This window comes from Artibeus jamaicensis, unplaced genomic scaffold (assembly GCF_021234435.1).
Source record: "Artibeus jamaicensis isolate MK-2021 breed Jamaican fruit bat unplaced genomic scaffold, CSHL_Jam_final scaffold_537, whole genome shotgun sequence".
NCBI lineage: Eukaryota > Metazoa > Chordata > Mammalia > Chiroptera > Phyllostomidae > Artibeus > Artibeus jamaicensis.
The window spans coordinates 6,365,749-6,386,528 of record NW_026522047.1 but is presented as its reverse complement, the minus strand read 5'-3'; the positions used below and the strand labels follow the sequence as shown (position 1 = coordinate 6,386,528).

Genomic DNA, 20,780 nt, shown 5'->3' with positions numbered 1-20,780 from the left:
GAAGTAAATGAAGAATAAAATGAAATTATTTTATCGACTTTTAACTCTATGCAACATAATTCTACCTCTTATTTAATAAAATTTTGAAAGTTCAATCTTTTACTGTATTTTTATTTGAATATACAAATGAAATTCTAAATTTTTCCTACTAAAGAATAGCTGATTTAAAGAAAATAATTTAAAGAAATGGTTTCTATTCCTTATATCACTAATAGATATGGTACAAAGTCTTACTAGGAACAAGAGAAAGTAAAATAATCACCACTTGTCAACCCTAAAAACAAAATTCCCATTGAAGACAAATATTCTCTGTTAAACTCAGCAGATTTAGGCCCACCATGGAGTCGCTCGTGCTAAGCCCCACGTCAGCAAATCAGAACCTAACAAGGAAGCCCTGGGCCAACCAATCAGCACCTGCTTGCTCAGCATCACTTCCCTAACCTGTTCCAAGTAGCTTCGCTCTCCCCAACCAGCAAATGTCTGCTATAACTTCTTTGTTCCTCTCACTTTGGTCTGTAAAAACCTCTTGCCTCATACAGTTCTCAAAGCTCCTTTCTACTTGCTAGATTGGATGCTGTTTTCATCGCCAATCACTGAATAAAACTCCCCCTACATCAATAACTCGTGAAAAAAAATTTTTACAACTCCATTAGAAATAACCAAAACTGCCTTAGACTCAAATATAGAAGCAAGTTAAATGCATTTAATTTGCAGAAATTGAAGGTAACCCTAACATTACCTGATTTATGGAAACATTAGTGCCTGTGAAAAGTTTTCCAATAGTTTTTCTTATTAAAAATGTTCATCAAAATAGACAAGGCAAATGCTTTGCCAAAGTTTTCCCACAACTAATAGTGACAAATGCAATCTTAGTGACAAAAACCAACTGTCTTCAGTGCACACTTCTGACCCCTCTTTGGATTCCAGTGCTATTTGTAGGGCATTGCCCTGAACAATGTGCAGGTAGTGTTAATTCAAAATGTCATCATATCCTCACCAAAAACGTAAAGCAGCATGGTCAGCCCTCGTAGCTTTTAGAATGAACTTCGGCAAAAGCGTCATGTTTCCCTCCATTAAAAAGTAATTTCCAATCCCTGCCTAAGAATGAAGTTTATTTCCTTTTGCAGTCAGATGATAAATGCTCTTAATTAGAAATGCTAATAACTGAACTTTTCCCCTCAGACCAATTAATTATGCTGACATATAGACACTTCATAACTAAATCTTTTGGCTAAATCTATAGCCGGAGTATCTCTACATCCCTTTTGCATATTAAATGGAACACAGATAAAGAATAATGCGTTTAATATGTGCACAAATTAATCTCCCATCCCCAAGTTAAATGCAAACACACCTACTCACAGCTCAGCTGCCTCCCTGTGTGTGCACGCATGTGCAGAGCCTACACACTGATTGTATATTTTAGTACGATAGCTGACATTTGCTTTGCACTTCATGCTTTATAAAACCCCTATGCATTTCCTGATTTAATGAGAAGAGAGATCCTTTGATTTCCAACTTGTGACTATTCTTATTTTATGAGCTGTTTTAATGGCAGAAAACTAGAATGTTTTTTTTTCTCTTTTGCTTCATAAGTCAGTGCTCTTTTTAATATAAAGTAACGTGCAACCCAAAGAGAAGACGGTCTTCATAAAGACAGTCTGTAAAAACCGTACACGGCAGACAAGGTCAGAGGTGAGACGCAGTGAGTGGTGGCTGAGAAACTGCCCCCCATCGGGCCGACTGGCTTCACATCCTGTTTTCGATGATAATGGCTGCATGCCTGTCGGGTTGCCACCTTCCCCAAAACTCAGTTTTGCTTTTTTTTGAATCTGTATAACTGGAACAACAGTGTCTGACTCACCGCGCTGTTGTGAGATTACATGCGATCCTACAGCACCCATGTACGGCTCGCACGGTACGTATGAGCACTCAGTACTTGCGGAATAAATAGCAGCTGCAGGCTACGACTTTCCAAGTTCTCTCCCCACTCAAATGTCTGCCCTGGGAACTGAACTTCTATATTGAACCACCCACCTGATAGCTTCTCAGAGTATCTCTCAGTATTGAAAATATAACATAGCCAAAGATAGTTATTGATAATCTGCCCAAAACTCTTTTCTCTCGCCATCTCCAAATTTCTCAGACCAACAACCCGGGACTCAGGCTGATTCATCTCATATCCTAACTTTCTATACTTCCAAGTCCATCATCAAGTCCAAGGGGCTCCACCTGCAATGCACAAAATATATAAGCACTTCAGGCCACCTCCTTACTGTCCCCCAATTCCACATACCAGCAGCTGCCTCAGGGACAGCTGCAATGGCCTTTTGGTCCTCCCTCCTTCTCCATGAAAAAGACCCCTCCCAAATCCCCCATCACTTCCCTGATCCAGATCCCACTGAGGCCTCTCCTCCTCACTGTCAGAAGAAAATAAAAGCTCCTGGCGGGGTTTCCATGCCACTGATGCACCCTCTGTCGGCCTCGCCTCCTAACCTCCCCCCCTCTCTCCTTCTCATCCCCCTTGCTGGGCCCTAGGCCCTTCCACCTGCAATACTCCACCCTGAGCTTCCCATTCACCTTCTTAACTCTGAGGACTAGTGAAACACCTCCTGTTCCTTGCTCTCTCGCCATTAACCCACTTTTCCTAACTTCGCAGTATCTCGTATCAGTCACTCCTGGCCTACACGTTATATTTTGTGTACTGCCTGTATTTTGGCCTACAGGTAACCCTCTGAGGACGAAGGTGTGCACCCTTTCCCCACTGTATCTCCAGCATCTAGGCAGGGGGCCTAAACTTTCGGTGTCTCTGGGCCACACTGGAAGAAGGAGAGTTTTCTTGGGTCTCACATTAAATACACCGTGACACGTAAGCACAAACAAATCTCATCACGTTTTAAGTAAATGTATGATTTTGTGTCGGGCCTCATTCATAGCCGTCCTGGGCGGCATGCGGCCCACGGGCCACAGGGTGGATGCCCCTGACAGAGGAATACCTGGAAGAGATGGCTCTGTGAATACTTCCTAACCAAACAGCATCAAGATACTGCTCATGTATTCATGCAGCTCACAGAAGCATAGGGGCTTGTCGACTACAATCAAACCTCACTCATCGGCTCTATTCAATTAGCATCTTGATTTGACTTTAATAAATGCAAAATGGCAACTGGCAGTACTGACTGACGTAATTACCATGTTCCACCTGCAAAGTCTAACGGGTTTTTAATGTCTTCTCCTACTTGGCATTTCATCTGAGCAAGGCCTAAATGTAAACTTATTTGCAAAAGATCGATATTGAAATTACTGATTACAATTAATTTGGTTTCACTTAAAACTGTTTTTGAAATGTCTATTTACTTATTTGCAGAAAGAAAAATAACCATTAAGCGTTTTATGCATTGAGGCAAAGTAAATGGCAGTAAGAAAAAAAAGGCTTCTCAAATCTGTGTTTTTGGAGATGGACCCCAGGCAGAGAGTCAGCTGATCCTGATTGGTCACTACAGGTCATTGGGGACTCAGCCGAGCGGCACAGACCCTGGGCCCCAGCCTGGCTCCGCCACTCTGGGGCTGTGAGTTCTGGCCAGCTGCCTAATTATTCCGGGCCTCAATTCCCTTATCTGCAAAATAAAGGAAATGAACTGGCTTAGCGCCAAGAAGTCTTCTGGTTATAAAATTATCATTTTCAAGTTAGATTTCTCAAACTTGTAATTTTTTTCATATGTAGTTCTCCTTTAAAAAAAAATGGCTCCATATCATACCCAGAATTATAACTGTAACATCCTCTACTGGGCTATCAGCTTGTGGTACTGTTCTCTGGCGTATCAGTTCACTTCCTTGAAAAAGCAGTGGCAGATACCAATGGCTCACAGATTTTGAATTTACTGGGGAGGGCATAAGATCACCTCAATTTAAAAAAAACAAACATTTTCCCCCTAACAGGCCAGGAAAAATTACTTGTATAGATGTCTATTGATTGAAATACTTTCTTAAACACCAAAGTTTGCATAACACAAATCAAAACAAGCAAAACTTCTCATATTATGCTAATGTAAAGAGACTTAGGCCTTACAGGTGAACTAAGTGAAGCCCAAACCACACGGAGAGTGTACTTGTTGTAGCTGACAGGTACTTGGAAATCTGGTGGACATGGAACATAAGCAGCGTGGCACGACACGGTGGAGAGACATGATTCACCGAGAAACGCCTTGTAGGTAACAGACTTGAATAAGAGCCGAAAGGTTCAGCGGAGAGTCATGAGAATATAGCTCAAACAGTATTTGAAGCACTTGAAATAGAATTAAAGCCATAAAATGCTTCCATGGGCCCTTCCATATAACTGCAATTTATCACATCGTACTAAACACCGCAGAGCCTTAAATACTGGCGCTGGCTTTCAAAGCAGAGGTCAATGTGGATGACCACAGCTACAGTAGCAAAAACTTACGGAATTTCAGCCACGGGTTTTTAAAGATTGGCATTCTTCCTTTTGGTAGGTCCTTTGAAAATCTGCAAGTGATGAATGCGTAACAGTAAACTAAATCTAAGTGTGGTAAATGAATATTAAGTAACAGCTGCATAGAGAAACAATAGGGCGGTGACTCGTGGATAACGCTGGTCATTTTGCCCTCACCGACTCATTCATTCCTTCATGTGGGATGAATAAACCTTGAATGAGGGCTGTGGTGCAGCTTCTGTTCTGGGTGCCTCTGGAAACTGAGTTTTGGACAAGACAGGAAGTCTACACTCTACTGGAAGGATGATAAATATATGTAGGGTGAACAAATTATCCACCTACTATGTCATCTTACCTATAAGCATATGATTTTAGGGAGCAACTAGCATTAGGGGGAAATCGCAAGGTACAGAGATGGAAAGTGACAGTAGAAAGAGACGAGACCCTCAGACTGGGGGTCAAGGAAGTCCTCTCCGAGAAGACATTGCACCTGGATGCGATAACAAACAACCAAGACACAAATATGCTGCCCCCTAAAACCGCAACCAAGCAGCCTGTTACGGAGCAGCCTCTTCCAGAGTAATCACCCAGCCACAAGTACATGGGGCCGAGGGCAGGAAGAGAGGGTGTTCTCACGAGGCCAGAGAAGTGGACGGAGGCCAGGGCATTTAATGCCGTGTGGTCAGTGGTAAGAAGTTTAGGTTTTATTCTCGGAAACCACCAAAGGATTTGTAAGCGAGTCATGGCATGATGATTTAATTTGTAGTGTTAAAGCTTCCGAGCTGCTTGTGGGAGGAGGTCCAGGGAGAGAAAAGGTAGGCGGCTAGGAAGCTATCGCATCAGCCCTGGCTTAGGCTCGGGTGGTGGGAGTAGAAATGAAGAAAAGGGAACATGTTCTGGCCATTTTTAAATATTATCAGAAGCACAGAGTACTTGTAAATGGACTTGTTCAATGTACGGTACAGAGAAAGAGGAATGGAGAATGGTAACAAGGTTTTCCTTTAGCCATTGTGAAATCGTAGACAGAGGTTGTGGACGGAGGTTGGGCAGGTGGGTAGAAGTCAAAACGTTTCCCTTGGCCGTACCAGGCTCGAGTTGTTCAGCGCACAGGCTGACTAACATTAACAACTACAAGAAACCGTTGTCTCATTTATCCCTGCCAATACGTTTTTCAAGTGGGAATTAGCATTCCTTTTCTATAGATATGAACATGAAGGTGAGTTGTCCAAGGTCACATAGCTAGAAATGGCAGAGGTGGGATTTGAACCTTTCTTTAAAAAATATAAAGCTATGTGTTTACTTCTAAGATGCACTTCTATTTTGTAAATTAATTCTCTGAATTATGAAGAACTCTCTGAACTATATATAAGCAGGATGTGTTGCGGATATGAGAAAACGGTAAGAAGCAGCCTTGTGAGGAAGGCTCCTTGGGGACAGAAGGCCGTGCCCCGTGAGGGACAGCAGCGGTGAGAGCAGCTGCCCGCCGGGGCGGGGAGAGGGGACCACAGTGCAGGTTCCCTGCAGAGCCTGCCTCACTGCACGGGGCTGAAGGGAGCATTAGCCCCCGGCAATGTCTGCTTGGTACAGTTCATATTTTTAGAAGAAATAACAGTAAGTAATATAAGGTAAAGGCAGACTATCCCTACTTTGAATTACAGTTAAATAAAATAGCTTTCATTGAGTTGTAGTTGCAACTCATTACACTGCTGCTCAGTCATTTAATCCTATGGGTGGGGAGACGAGGCAGAATTATGACACCCTGTTCTGGCCTGGTCATTCAGCAACGTGGCATTCAGTCTCACACCCAAAGGCTCATATGGTGGTCGCTCATTTGAAACTGCAGTCAGGAGCAGTTAGAGAGTTTCCAGATGTGCCACGCCAGAGCCATGCAGTCAGCAAATAAAAGTAAGATAAGAGTGCAATGCTAATATTTTCTCCAAAAAAATAGTCAAAGATTTTTGGTGATAAAGAAAGGGTTCTGCTTCCATTTCTGCTATTTTACCAAAGCTGACCTCTCTGTGGGCTGACAGAAGGTAAGAATTTTAAAAGAGCGAAGGAAAAGTGATTTGTGAGGGAGGGAATAAAACGGCCACACTTTTTGTTTAGAACACTTTGATATTTTCCCGGTTCTCAGAACGCTGCAAATTTGAGAATAACATGGCATCTGGGACCTACGAGCTGCCATATTTTCCTCAATTTTCTCATGTCATCCACCAATTTGACTTTTAAATCACAGCAGTGAATGTGTATTTTGCATCCTGTGTCAGAGACTTCAGTCCTGGAACATAAGATTGAACTGCAGATTCCAAAGCCTGGTATCGAAAACGCCCACATTCTCCCATAAAGTGGTTATCTAGGGCAACAAAAACATGCAGAGGAATTGAATGTGCAACCAGTCACCGGGGAGTCTGAACGTCTTCCCTCAGCTCTGCACATGATCCACATTAAATGATCTTCGGATACCTAATCGAATACTTCACCCCAGTGGCCTCAGAAACACCAGTGCATTGCAGGGCGACTCAATTTTTTTTTTAGAAAGCACTAAAAAAAAAAATCTGTGCTTTGGGACAAAGTAAAATCAATTCTCTAATTTCCAGAACTGTCAAAATACTGTCACCTAAGGCACCAGGGACACTGAATCTCGCTCATGCTCCTGGCGCCACATTTAAGTGACAAATTCCCAAATGCCTTCCTTTTACCGATAATCTGCATTTTCTCTCTCCACAACTCATAACTCTCCTGTCTCAGCAGTGGGCAGAATCGCTACCAACCTGGTTTTCACGGAACGACAACAGTCCCCCATGGGAGGCGGAGGTTTCCTTGCATTCTTTGTCCTTATAGTGAGAATTCTAGGACCCGATTTTCCTCAGGATCAAGGCTTCAGGAGTTCACGGTGCTCCGCGAACCAGGGCCTGCTTCTGCACAGGCTGCACGGCAGCACCGAGACTCTCTCTAACCCCTCCCTCCTCCTGGAGGCTCCTGTTCACAGGGTCCGTCACAATATTTCAGCTCTAGGATCTCAAGTTTCCTTCCTTTTTTCCTTAATGAAATGTCCCTTTGTGTCACCATGTTAACAGAGAAACAGAATTATAACTGGTGGTTAAGTCTGCTGATGAGCTCACAAAAATCCTCCTTAAACATACTTTAACTGAACTACAATTTTCCAAATCTGTGGTCTTTTGAAATAGTTAAACACTTACCGTGCAATATATTCTTTGGAAGTTTAAAAAGAAATATCTGGTGCACAAGAGAAATTCCTAATGTAGTAATCTATAAAATAAAACTGAAGCTGCAAATTTTTAAAAATGTTTTTTTAAACCAATCCATAAAATTTAACAAAAATATGTAGTAAGGAACAGGATAAATATTTCTAAGAATGTTAAAATATTTAAAGTGCATGAATCACAATTCTTATTAAAATCATTGTCTATACCATGTGAGAGGCATATTTAACCTTGTAATAATATACTACTTTGTAGATAGTGTGTCCCCGTTTTACTGACAAGGAGACCCAGGCTGACAGAGACCACACACTTTGTCTGAATCATAAAGAAAATCATGACGGAACCAGAATTCAACTCAAAGGTCAAGTCAAATTCAAGACTATCATCATATTCTACAGCCTATCATTGGGTCTGCTTTGCAAATAAAATAATTTTGGAAATAATTTTTTTTAATTTTACTTTACCTACAAACTAAAAGCTTCCATGTACCCTGAACGTGGAAGTCAGGCCTGCGAGGGTCTGAGCCCTACTCTGGTACGTAGCATCTGTGTAATCCTGGGGGAATATTTAGCCGCTCTGAGCCCGGGTCTACCGTGAGTGAGGTGGAAATAAAACCCCTGAGTCTTTGAGACAATGGGAAAAGATAATGCGTACAAATGGGTCCGTGTCTGGAAAACCCGGCATACACACTGGGTGACACCGGGGCCCCTAAACTAGAAAACGACCCTTCCCTTCCCATTCACAATACCCAAGCCAGACCCTAGCTGCAGAGGCACAAAAAAAGATTCTTAATTAAATTCTCCAAGTTGTTTGTTGAAAATGGGTACTCCTGTCTACACAGCTGCATTCTTCTCGGCCACAGCTTTTGACCTAGAAAGTCCCACAACCCAGGTGCCAGGACAGAGAACCTCTGTGGGCTGCACCCCACCCATCCTGGGCACCCCACTGCCCCGACTCCCCAGATCACGTCCGGCGTCCACCCTGGGATGGCCTACATGGGACACACTTTAAAACATCCAGTTTTAAAGTCACCAATGCCTTAGTGACCTCGATTCCTGGTCTTGGACCCCCCTCCCCCACAAAGGTCCTGCATTTGTGCGTGCCTGGTGTTGATCACACGCGTCCAGCCCCAACTGGAGAGAGAAGCTGAGACTGGGACACTTTAGTAAACACACACACACACACTTGATTTTAAATATCAGTATCTCTACCAGTTTCTACATATTTTCATCTTCTCCTCTCCAGGTGACTGTGAAATCCCCAGGTCAACCTAAGCCATGCGGTAGTGCTGCGATTTTCATGAGAAGGCTGACCCTCCGTGCCTGCTGACCACTGACCACAAGGCATCTGCTGACTACACCCCTAATGAACCACGTTCTGGGTCAACTCGGGTGAAGTCTTCCGTGCTTACCAGACCGCATGTGGTTCACCATTCCTCGGGACTGCATTATTGGCATGAGACGTAACCTGGTCATTCCCACACATTAAAGAAATACAGGGAGCCTGGCTTCTTCCATAAAGCAACAGTCTCCAAAGACTACACTCCCCACAGTGAATGCAGAGAATGGAGAGTCGCCTCAGTAAGCAATCAGTGGCACTGTCGTCTGAATGCTTAACATACATTTGTCATCCTCCACAATCTCACAATCTCCTCTTTTATGAGAAGTGGTAAAATAAAACAACATACTGGATACTCTGAAATTGGTCCCATATAACTAAAATGTTAATTTATTACATTTATTTTAAAAATTTCAACCACAGTAAGAATAGCTTGTTTGGAAACCCAGAAGTCTTCTCTAACATCAGGACCCACACACGAACCGAACATATACATGTGATTTCAGTCATCTGACGTTCCAACAAATCTGCCTCATCTTAAAACAATTTCAACACATTTAAAAAAAACATGCCAGTATTATTAAATTCTTTAACAGTTGTGAGGATTTTTATAAATAAACGTCCCATAAGAACGATGTTCCGTAATTCATCGGTATTATGAAAATGAATGAGTTATTCATTCAATCACTCATTTATCCAACAAATATTTAAGTAATACCTACTTTCTTCAAAGCATACATATTCTTTGAAAATGTTTTAATTGCTTCAGCTTTGAATTAGACGTGCTTGATATTTATGAAGAGAGTCAATGCATGCAACACAAAGTAGTGGTAAACAATACTACTACTTTTTAAAAACGGATCGTGTTTTATGCTACCTGCTACACAACTTCTTGCACTTCCTATTTCCAACACTAAAGCCAGCATGCTGCTTTCATTCTGTCTATGGTACTTCACTGCTTCACTAACTTGGTGAGAACCCTGGTTTCCCTCGGATGCGCTGTTTGGGCCTTTGTGGGACTTCATCACACGCCTAGGACAGTACTTAGAATTACATGGGCCCTAAGGCCCCACCAAGTTCCACTCAGCAGCCACTCTCTTACCTCCATTACCAGGTAGAACCACCTGGATGTTTTCAAAGCTAAAGCACTTGAAATGCCTCTTGGCTCAGTTGGCAGAGTCTCAGGTCACCCCCCAGGCATTGGGCAGCTTATCACTGAGCAAGGACACACTTTGTCTTACAGGAAAAGAGCTTAGTTTGTGACGTGCTTAAGCCCTTACCACTTACGCGTAATTTCATAAAGTGATATATGTGCAATGCATTATATAGCTACCAATGGAGCTCCAAGCATTAGTAAATTTCAACTTAACAGGAGACACAAATACTTTTTATTACTCGCTCTATGAAGAAATTTTTCACAACTGAGCAAGGTTACAACAGACTTACCAGAATCTATAGCTGTGACCGTCAAGGCGAAGTGCTCCTTGGTCTCTCGGTCCAAACTCTGTGTTACCCGGAGTTCCCCGCTCTCTGAGAGGGTGAAAGCACCGTCTTCATTACCACCAAACAGGACGTAGGAGAGTTTGCTGTTAGAACCCTGGTCATCATCTCTGGCCACCACCTGCAGGAGAGGACAATGCATGGCAGGGACGTGAGGAAAGCACACAACGCACATCACAAGGTAAAATGCATCATTAAAAATGATGGGATAGAATCCTATACACCAGTGATTTTCAGCCCTTTTGTCTCAAAGCATGTAAGCTAATTACTAAAATTCTGCAGCTCACCCAAAAATATGTTTTTGCCAGTCTGATAAAAAAAAAAAATGTGTAATTCTGATTCATTCACACTGGGCAACTGTTGCAGTGTTGGCTGTTGTCTTTTGTTTGGTTTCATTTTTTTGTTTTTTTAATTTGACAATCTAAGGGAAAAGAGGTCAGTGCCCCTGATTAAGTTTAGTCAGGTACTGCATGTTTTTAAAATCTTTGCAACATGCTGGTTGAAAATTGCAGATATATACCAATAAAAACTTTCAAAGACATAGATTGTTTTAAGTGTCAAGTAAAAAATTCAAATGGTGCAGAATAGTATGTATTATTTGCGTGAAAACAGGCATAAAATCAATGCACTGCATTCTTGGAAGGCTTTTCAAACCTTTCAAACAGGAGTTCTACTAGGTCTTTGGATTTGTACACTGAGAAGCGAGAACCAGGTTTGCAACCAAGTTTTCAAACTTTTGCATCATTATATTTTCTTACTGTGTGCAGATATTCCTGCTACAGTGAAACAAGATTCAAAAATATACAAATACCTAAATGTGTACAACATGAGTATACAGGAAAGAATGAAACTGAAATGGAATATTCAATCTACAAAATTAGATCAATAGATCTAATTTTCAAAAACCTTTCAAGATTTGCTATCTCTGCAATTACACACTTAGGGAGGAGGATGAGGGGGGGGGGGCAGCCTGAACATCAAAGTTTAATGCCGTATGGAAAACCCACAGGTGTTTCAATATACGCACCTGAAGGATTGTTCTGGGCAGTGTCCCTAAATTCTCAGGGACATGTACGGAATACGGAGACAGCTCAAACACAGGAACAAAGTCATTGACGTCCAGCAGGACAACGCTGACAGTGGAGGTGTCGGTTCGGGGGGTACTGCCCCGATCTGTTGCCTGAACCGTTAAAAGGTAGGTTGGGGTCCTTTCTCTGTCCAGTGGCTTAGCCACCGTGATGGCGCCTGTGACGGAGTCGATCCGAAACTCCTGATTGGCGTTCCCATCCAGGAGGCCGTAGCGGACCTGTCCGTTCGTGCCCTCGTCCCCATCTGCCGCGTGCACTTGCATGATGTCTGTTCCTGTGAGCGTGTTCTCGTTAATCTCCACCCTGTACAAGGCCTGTGCAAAAACAGGGCTGTTGTCATTGATGTCGAGGACCATGACCACGACCTCTGTCGACGAGGAGAGAGATGGGTGACCTTTGTCTGTAGCCACCACAGTCAGAGTATAGTTAGAAACCTCCTCCCGGTCCAGCTCTCCAGTGAGCCTCACTTCACCATCAATGGTCCCGATACTGAACTTGTTCCCCAAGGGGTTCAGCAGGGTGTACTCAATGTAGCTGTTCGGGCCGCTGTCCGGGTCTGTTGCCTGAGCTTTGAAAACAACGGTATCAATCGGTGTGTTTTCTGGAATGTAGGTCAATTTAGGGGAGAGAAATGTTGGTGGGTTATCATTTACATCCAGCAAAATAATGGAGACTTGGGCAGTGCTGGTGAACCTGGGGGCCGGAAGCGGCGGCAGGTCCTGCACCTGAACCACCAGGTTGTAGAAGGACTGACTTTCCCGATCCAAAGCCTTGAGGACGGTCAGGACACCGCTCTTGTCCACTGCGAACTGGCCGAGGCTGTCGCCTGAAGCGATGCTGTAAGCCAACTGGGAGTTGATGCCTGAAATGAAGGGGGAAAATATCAGATTCTCTTCAGTGTGTGCTGACAACTAAGCCGCACCAAAATTTTTGCAATATGGAACTGTGCACTTGATATATGGCGCCTCCAAACACGCCTGGGGCAGCTAATCTTCTGTCAGTAACACATACGCATAATTCTCTGTCAGTAACGCATACACGTAATTCTTTTCCCACTTACTTTTGATCTGAAAAGATGTTTACAACCTGGTGAACAAATGATATATATACTGTTTGCTATTTACCACGGTGTTGAAATGTTAAATTACATGAGTGAAGAGGAAACAATATTCCAGAGAGTGTATATTTTTCTATACACTTCCTCATTTCGAGCACATAATTCCTGAGGTTGAACATAACAGTGCCACTCGCTACACTATTAGCCAAAAAATTTATAACTTCAGTAATTTATTGAGGCCGACACCAATTTTCAGAGGAGGGTAATAAAATTTTCTAATGTATGGCATTAGTCATGGATACTTTAAGTCTACTTTTACATTTCTTGTCAGGCCAATAAATACTTTTTAATTCCTATTAGGCACCTGGCTAATGGCCTTTGTGAAAATAATTCTCTCTCAAATTTTATTATGTATACTTAATGTGTTTTAAAAATATTATTTAAAGGAAATGTTAGCAGTAAAATTATACATGAAAGACTCCAAATATAAATGTTCATACTATTATTGGGCTATATTTAGACAGTATTTTATCTATTTTTCCTAGAAATGTGTGACTTTTTAATTTAAAGAATGATATATAAATCCTTTCAGAAATTGATTGCAGACATTCTTCTAACTGAGAAGATATGGAGAACAGATCAACCTATTGCTTTAGTAAATAATTTACAGGCAAATAACAGATCAGCAATGAAAACAAACAAACAAAATAACCCCAGATTTCTGGACCAAGAATAGTGTTGTATCCACTGATCCATAATGCCATGTACATGTATATTTTTTATCATAAAAATATTGGGGTATTGTAGGATATTGTAAAACTTGCTAAGAAATGTATTGTGTACCTAGGTTAAATCCTCCTTAATAAGGATTTTATGTTCTGGGATTTTATACCAGGGAAAAAATTATTGAGTTAATAAATTGCTTACAAATAGCTCCTATTTTCTCTGAAATTAATTCCAACTACTCAGGTGGCAGAAGCCGTGTTCACTGTTTGTCAAGAGTGTTCGAGGACAATGTGGTCAACCCTTTTCTCTCTTTTTTCCCCTTGAAAAGGACTTTCTCAGAACTCTATAAATACTTGAGTTGCCTTCTGCCTTTTCTTACAATTCATCAAGTTCCTAGCAGAGGCAAGTTTTAATTGAGTAATGGGATTCTCTTTTCTACCAGGTAGGGCCTGTCCTTTTTAAAAAATGCTGGAGTTTTTCTTTTCCAGTGATTTTCTGGTCTCTATCTAAGGTCCTCAGTCTATATATGGATGCAGGGAAAAATATTTATGAGAAAACTTGGAGTCACTGGCTTATTCACAAAAGTTTCTAAGATAAATAAGGGTTGAATAGATCTTTAAAAAGGTAGGGTTTTCCTCCTTGTTATGAGTTGTGACTTCTAACCTTCGTAGTTTATGGCTATTCACAAGTGAACAAAGCAGAGGTTATAAAGTTCAGAATGCTTAAAACTTTGAGGATCACTCAAACTATGAATAAATAAAGCTAATGGAGGCCACGGTCAATTCAATAGCAGGAGATAAAAAGAATTTTAAGATCTGGGTAGAACAAGGTCAACAGCTTACTTTAACTCTTCAGCTTAGAAATCCACAGGTTTGGGGATAAAAAAGCATCATAATATATGGCCCCTCAAAGAGTCCCATCAATGGGTGCAGTACACAAATAGATTCCTTTCTAAGGAGATGTATACATGAACAATTAAAATTAAAGTAACCTGATTTAATATATAGTCATATGTACATTTTATATAGATAATACATGTACATTTTTAATATATGTTTTAAATCAAATTACTCTCTAAGGACATTTTCTGCATTTCCTATACTTAAATCCATTAGTGAATACTGAATTCTTATTCTTTGAGGCTCAAATTCAGACACAATTATTTTTGAGAAAAAGTGGTGAAAACGTATGGATAAAAATAATACCAACAAACAGAGATATAAAATTTAGTTCTCTACACACATGTAAAATCTTCCATGCCCAAGATGGAAAGAAACGAAAAATACTGACACAAGTGCCCGTGGCTATGAAGTGTCGGTCTAGCATTTCTGCATAAATCAGTGGAAGGGCCCACTGTGCACGCCGCCTCCCTGAGTAAACAACCAAATTGCGGAGGCAGAAAGAGAACCGATACCAAGATTTTGTAGCCACGCAGTAAACAGCAGAAGAGCCTTTGTTTTAGGGAAAGAGTTCAGTGGGGTGAGTAGATGGAGTAAGTTTAACTTTAAGTAGGATTACAAAAAAGAAAAATTGGATTAGTCAAATTCATAATGACAAATATGTTAGGTGATAATATTAAATATAAACTGATGATAGTGATCACTATCTTTGAGAAAATACACATGAAAATATCATTATACTTCTGCATAAAACATTGCAACACCATCTAAAAACCAGCCCTCCACTGGTCACCGGAGCGATCACAGACCAGGGAAGCCTTCTGCGCGCACTGCACCGAAGAGAACAGCACCCTGCACCCTGACAAGGTGAAGTGACTGGGCATGTGTTCTACATCCAGAAAATACACGCGGACACGTTGAGACGCAAAACTCTCCCTGAACATGGGCAGTATCCTGACGAAGAGCTCAGGTCATTTTTCTCTCTCTGCTTTTTGCACCGAATATTAGAATCAGAAAACACTAAACACATTATTTTCAAGTCCTATGATCTATCCAAAGCATTGAAACTTGAATCTAACGAGATTTTATAGCCCAGCAGATCCTTGAACGTAAAGCAGCCCGTACTTCTCACCTTTGTGTTCAATGTTCTGCATGTGGTGTAGGTACATGATTCTTTCTGGCAGGTTTATTGTGGGGGTGTGCTGGTTTTGGGTTTTGAGGGGTTTTCTTTTTTTTATTTCAGTCTCATGAATAATTTAGTTCCAGGGACATAACTATAGGTATATAGTTCTACTGTAAAATGTGCATATTCGTTCGCAATATGAAAACCATTCACAGGTCAAACAAACTGCATTGTGGGCCATGGGCGTGCAGGTGACTTCATTTGCAACAAGTGTGATCATTTTATCCCCAAAACACCCTGTGACTCCTCAATATTTCGAAGACTAGAAAATGCATTTTTAAAGTAATGACATATTAGTAAAGCCAGAATATTTCCATAAAGCTTCAATTTTCAATAGTCTGCCTCGCTGTAATATATTTTAATACAAAACACTACTTCTGAAAAAAGTAAAATATTTGCTTTATTTTTTATTAAATCATCGTGGAACCTAAAATTTTAGGTTAACCTCTTAGAGAATTTAGATATTGATAACAGTAAATCTTAAATTTATTATCCTATTAAATTACTTCATCTATGAACATGTCAATATTACCACATTGGGAACATTTTGATCAAACAATAAGATGAATTTGTTAATTTTTCAAAGTCTAAACAATACTGTTTATAAAATGCTTTGAGAACTATTTAATAAAACTGAGTTGGCAGTTTTAAACAAACAAGTTTACCTTTGTACGGCCTTATCATCATCCTTGAAATTCAGAGAGAATAGGAACTGTGTCCTATATTTTAGGTCAAGGTACAGGAAATTACCCAGATAAAAGTATTCAAAACTAAAACAATGGGGAAATGCAGCTTGACTTTTTTTTTTTTTACTCAACACAATTAAAGGGAAAAAAGTTTCATGAAAAGTAACTCGAAGTCAACGGTTAACGTCTAACCGTGTGTGAGTGCGTGGCACACCCCAGCCTGTTTTCACAGAGAACATTTCTTATTTGTTGTTTTCCCAGTTCCCTACATTTTGAGGTATGAAGATAAATGAAATTTGTTCCAGAAAAGCATGCAATCCTATGAAGCAACGGCTCTCTCTAACCCACAATAAATAAATCACAAAAAAAAACATGGCACATAAAAGTCTTCACCATGGAAAAGTCTGGGCCAGTCAGTCTCAAGGACAATTTAGAAAATACCCCCATCTGGGGAGCCCATATACCAGAGAAATCAGCATCCCAAATAGAGATTAAGCTGACTCGTTTCTGAATGTCTGCTAGGAGCCAGACCCCAGAGCTGGGCTGGGGCACAGGGGACCATCTGCAGGGCTCCTGGGCCGGGGCTGCTGAACAATGAACACCGCACGTGACGTGGTTGGTCACTGTCTGCCATTCACGTCATTAGCAATAGCAGTGGTACCCTCACAGCCACTTCTATCTGAGGTGTATTCGAGGAGAAAACTTCCTAAAGGACTCAATAAGTCCTAAAGAAAGCACTTCTGTCTTGACTTGGGGTGGTGAACACACATACAATATAGTGTCCAGAGGGTGTGTTGTAAGAACTGGGCACCTGAAACCTGTGTCATTTTGTTAACCAGTGTCTCCCCATAAACTCAATGAAAAGGGAAAAAAAGAAAGCATTTCCAAATTTGTGAATTAAACCTGATAAAATACTGTGCTTTTTGCCTCCCATGTCTTTGTACAGGGCATTTCTAGACACTCCTGAAAGGACGCTAAGTATAGGGCAGAATGTTGACATGGAATGACATTCCGAGATGACATAAATCACCCCTGTCGGGGGGCACCAGGAAACTCTAAATTAGGGTTGATACGCTGGTGCCACCAGGCCTCGGGCTACAGACCCATTTCCTCCCCAAACTACTGCGCCTTGTTTTCTCTCCTGATAGGACATTTCGGTGCATCCAATGGGAGGCAAAAGAACATATGAACTTTCCAAAACAGGTCAGCTCAAGACTGATAATCTGCACAGTGTTATCACTACCAATGTATCAATCATCTCATGTGTGTGTTTACAAAATGAGTCTTGGGAGAAAGGCCAGGGGAGTCTTAAAAAAAAAAATGCATCAAATGCTTTTGCAGTAAGTAAAAATCAAACACATGTAAAATCTAGATTTAATGGAAAATCTCAACTCGATTCCAAAGCCTGAGAGGGCTGAGGCTGTCCTTTGAGTCAAAGCCTAAAAGCTTGCCAAGATATTATTAGCAGTTTTCAGTCAAATATAAAACTAGTTATACATTATTAAGTGGTTTTGAAGACCGGTTTTACTTTTGCTTCCAAATTTTATCCTTTTTACATTAAAATAATATGTGTAAATAAATATTTTCTTTATCTGACAAAAACCCACTGAAAAGCTGTGACTTCTACTTTATTAAACCGCAATATAGCCACACATTTAGTGGGGACAGAAAGATAAAGATGAAAAGTTTATAAGACAGTAACAGTGCATGCTCTCTGTCATTGGTGAGAATTTAACTGACAAATTACTTAATTTGTTTAATCCTCTAAAGCTAAATTACACACCTAATCCTCAACTTTGGACCTGTATTTACAACACACAAGTTTGTGACAGCTGAACAATGTAAAAAAATACACTAGCAATGGGATACCTTTTTAGGGAAGTTTTTTAAGAATGTAAAGAAAGTACGGACTTCCGCCAAGATGGAGGCATAAGTGGAGATGCTGTGCTTCCTCACACAACCAAGTTTAGAGACAACTAAATAATAGCAACAGAAAACACAGTCAGAACACAGAAAACCGAACTTTTCGGAAGTCTGATAACAACAAATTCTTCAGCCTGACCGGTAAGAGGGGCGAAACCAGCAGGTGGTGGAGCGGGGTAGCACAGGAAAACTCGGTCAGATGAACTCAGGTGCACGGAATCCAGGCGCAGGGTTGGACCTGGTGGGCAACTCAGCGAGCGACTGCGGGGAAACAGCGAGGGACCAGGGCTGCGGGTTGACTGTGGTCGCGCATTTGTGCGTGGATAGACAAGCGAGGGAGTGGGCCATTGGACGAGAGCCAGCAGCCCCAGCAGCAACCGGCAGCAGAGGGCGCCGCCATTTCCCAACTCTAACCCCGCCTCCACATACAGCATCATAACCCAGCGACCTGAGTGGCCCCGCCCTGGTGAACCACCTAAGGCTCTGCTCCTCACCCAGCAGCGAAATAGCAGAGGGGGCCACCATTTCCCCGCTCTGACCACACCCCCACATACAGCGTCACAACCCAGGGACCTGGGAGTCCAAGGCTCCGCTTCTCACACTTAAAGGGCGCAAACAGACCAAAAATGGCTCAAGAGGATCTCAAAGTCCCAGAGCCTATAAATCTAAGCGATGAAGAAATAGCAAAACTCTCAGATGCACAGTTTAAAACACTGCTGATCAGGATCCTCACAGAACTGGTTGATTATAGCCACAAATTAGACAAACATATGAAGGTGAAACTAATTGAAATGAATGGAATTGCACAGGACACCAATAGTGATGAAAAGGAAACTGGGACTCAAATCAATGGAGTGGACCAGAAGAAAGCAAATAATGGCCAAACAGAAAAGAGTGAAGAAGCAAGAATTCAAAACAATGAGGAGAGTCTTAGGAACCTCCAGGACATCTTTAAATGCTCCAACATCCAAATTATAGGGGTACCAGAAGGGGGAAAGGAACAGCCACCAATGGAAGACTTATTTGAACAAATAATAAAGGAGAATTTCCCCAATCTGGCAAAGGAAATACACTTCCAGGAAATCCAGGAAGCTCAGAGAGTCCCAAAGAAGTTGGACCCAAGAAGAAACACACCAAGGCACTTCATAATTACATTAGCCAAGATTAAAATGAAGGAGAGAATCCTAGAAGCAGCAAGAGCTAAGGGGACAGTCACCTACAAAGGAGTCCCCATCAGACTGTCAGCGGATTTCTCAAAAGAGACCTTCCAGGCAAGAAGGGGCTGGAAAGAGGTATTCCAAGTCATGAAATCCAAAGACCTACATCCAAGATTGCTCTATCCAGCAAAACTTTCATTTAGAATGGAAGGACAGATAAAGTGCTTCTCAGATAAGATCAAATTCAAGGAGTTCATCGTCACCAAGCCCTTATTATATGAAATGTTAAAGGGACTTATCTAAGAAAAAGAAGTTAAAAAAACATGAACAGTGAAAGGACAGCAAACTCACAGTTATTACCAACCACACCTAAAACAAAAGCAAACTAAGAGGACAGCTAGATCAGGAGCAGAACCATAGAAATGAAGATCACATGGAGGGTTAGCAACAGGGGAGTGGGAGGAGGAGAAGGGGGGGAGAAGGTACAGAAAATAAGTAGCATAGACAGTAGATAGAAAATAGATGGGGGCAAGAATAGTATGGGAAATATAGAATCTAAAGAACTTGAGACACATGGTCATAAACTAAAGGGGGGGTAATGGTGGGGACGGGGGGGTAGGATGGAGGGGAATGAGGGGGGGAATAGAATAACTGTAATGGCATAATCAATAAAAAAATTAATTAAAAAAAAAAGAAAGTACGTACCATCATCTGCATCTGTAACATTGAACACAAGCACCGTGGACCCTGGGGGCAGATCCTCCATTAAAGATGTGCTGTATGAGCTGAGGCTGAAAAGGGGGGGATTGTCGTTCACGTCCAGTACATTGAAGTAAACCCTGATGGTGGTCAATTGCCCCCCACCGTCTTCAGCTCGAACAGTGAGGACATAATACTGCTGAGCTTCATAATCTAATGTCCGAGTCAAATTGAAGACTCCGGTAACTGGATTCAGGAAAAACAGGCCATCCTCATCGTCCTCATTCACACTGTAGGTAATTTCTCCATTCACACCGGAGTCGTCATCTGTAGCTAAAATCGCTGCCACCAAAGAACCTACCAAAAGAATAAATGAATAGGCTAAATTAATGGGACATGGGCGCCACTAAGAGAATATATATACGACACCAAAAAAATTATTTCTGCAATGAAATCTTTTAACTAGAGAATCACTATGAAAAAATAGCGAACACAACATTTGGCTGATTTCTGCGTGAACACTGATACCAACATTTCCAAATATTAACAAAGCATGCGGCATCTTTGATAGCCAGTAGATCTTAGGCTGCGTGCTGCAGTGCAAATGCTCTGGGCACTGATGCTCCTTCTGGCATTATTTTACTACCTGGAGCTACCAATTCATAGCCACATATTGATGACTTCAGGGAACATGCATGGGGGTCCACGGCTAGTGTCAGGAACTGGGGACTCCGAGTGATAATGCAGACGTATGCCCGTGAGACACCACCTGACCGCACAGATGGCCATCGCTGTAATCAAGCAAGAAATAAGTGTGACGGGAATTTGTGCAGAACAGGCACAGCTC

The 20,780-nt window shown here is 41.6% G+C and overlaps 1 protein-coding gene across 3 annotated transcripts in view; it reads right to left on the bottom strand.

Annotated features, from left to right (window-relative positions):
• FAT4 (FAT atypical cadherin 4) overlaps positions 1-20,780 on the bottom strand; it is a 153,734-nt gene that overhangs the window by 61,105 nt on the left and 71,849 nt on the right. For all 3 annotated transcript variants that reach the window (XM_053658327.1, XM_053658328.1, XM_037129859.2), the window contains exons 4-6: positions 19,940-20,290; positions 11,543-12,465; positions 10,462-10,636 (exon numbers count right to left, since the gene is read on the bottom strand). In XM_053658327.1, the coding sequence (XP_053514302.1) occupies positions 10,462-10,636; positions 11,543-12,465; positions 19,940-20,290 (1,449 nt within the window). The remainder of the gene's footprint in view (positions 1-10,461; positions 10,637-11,542; positions 12,466-19,939; positions 20,291-20,780) is intronic.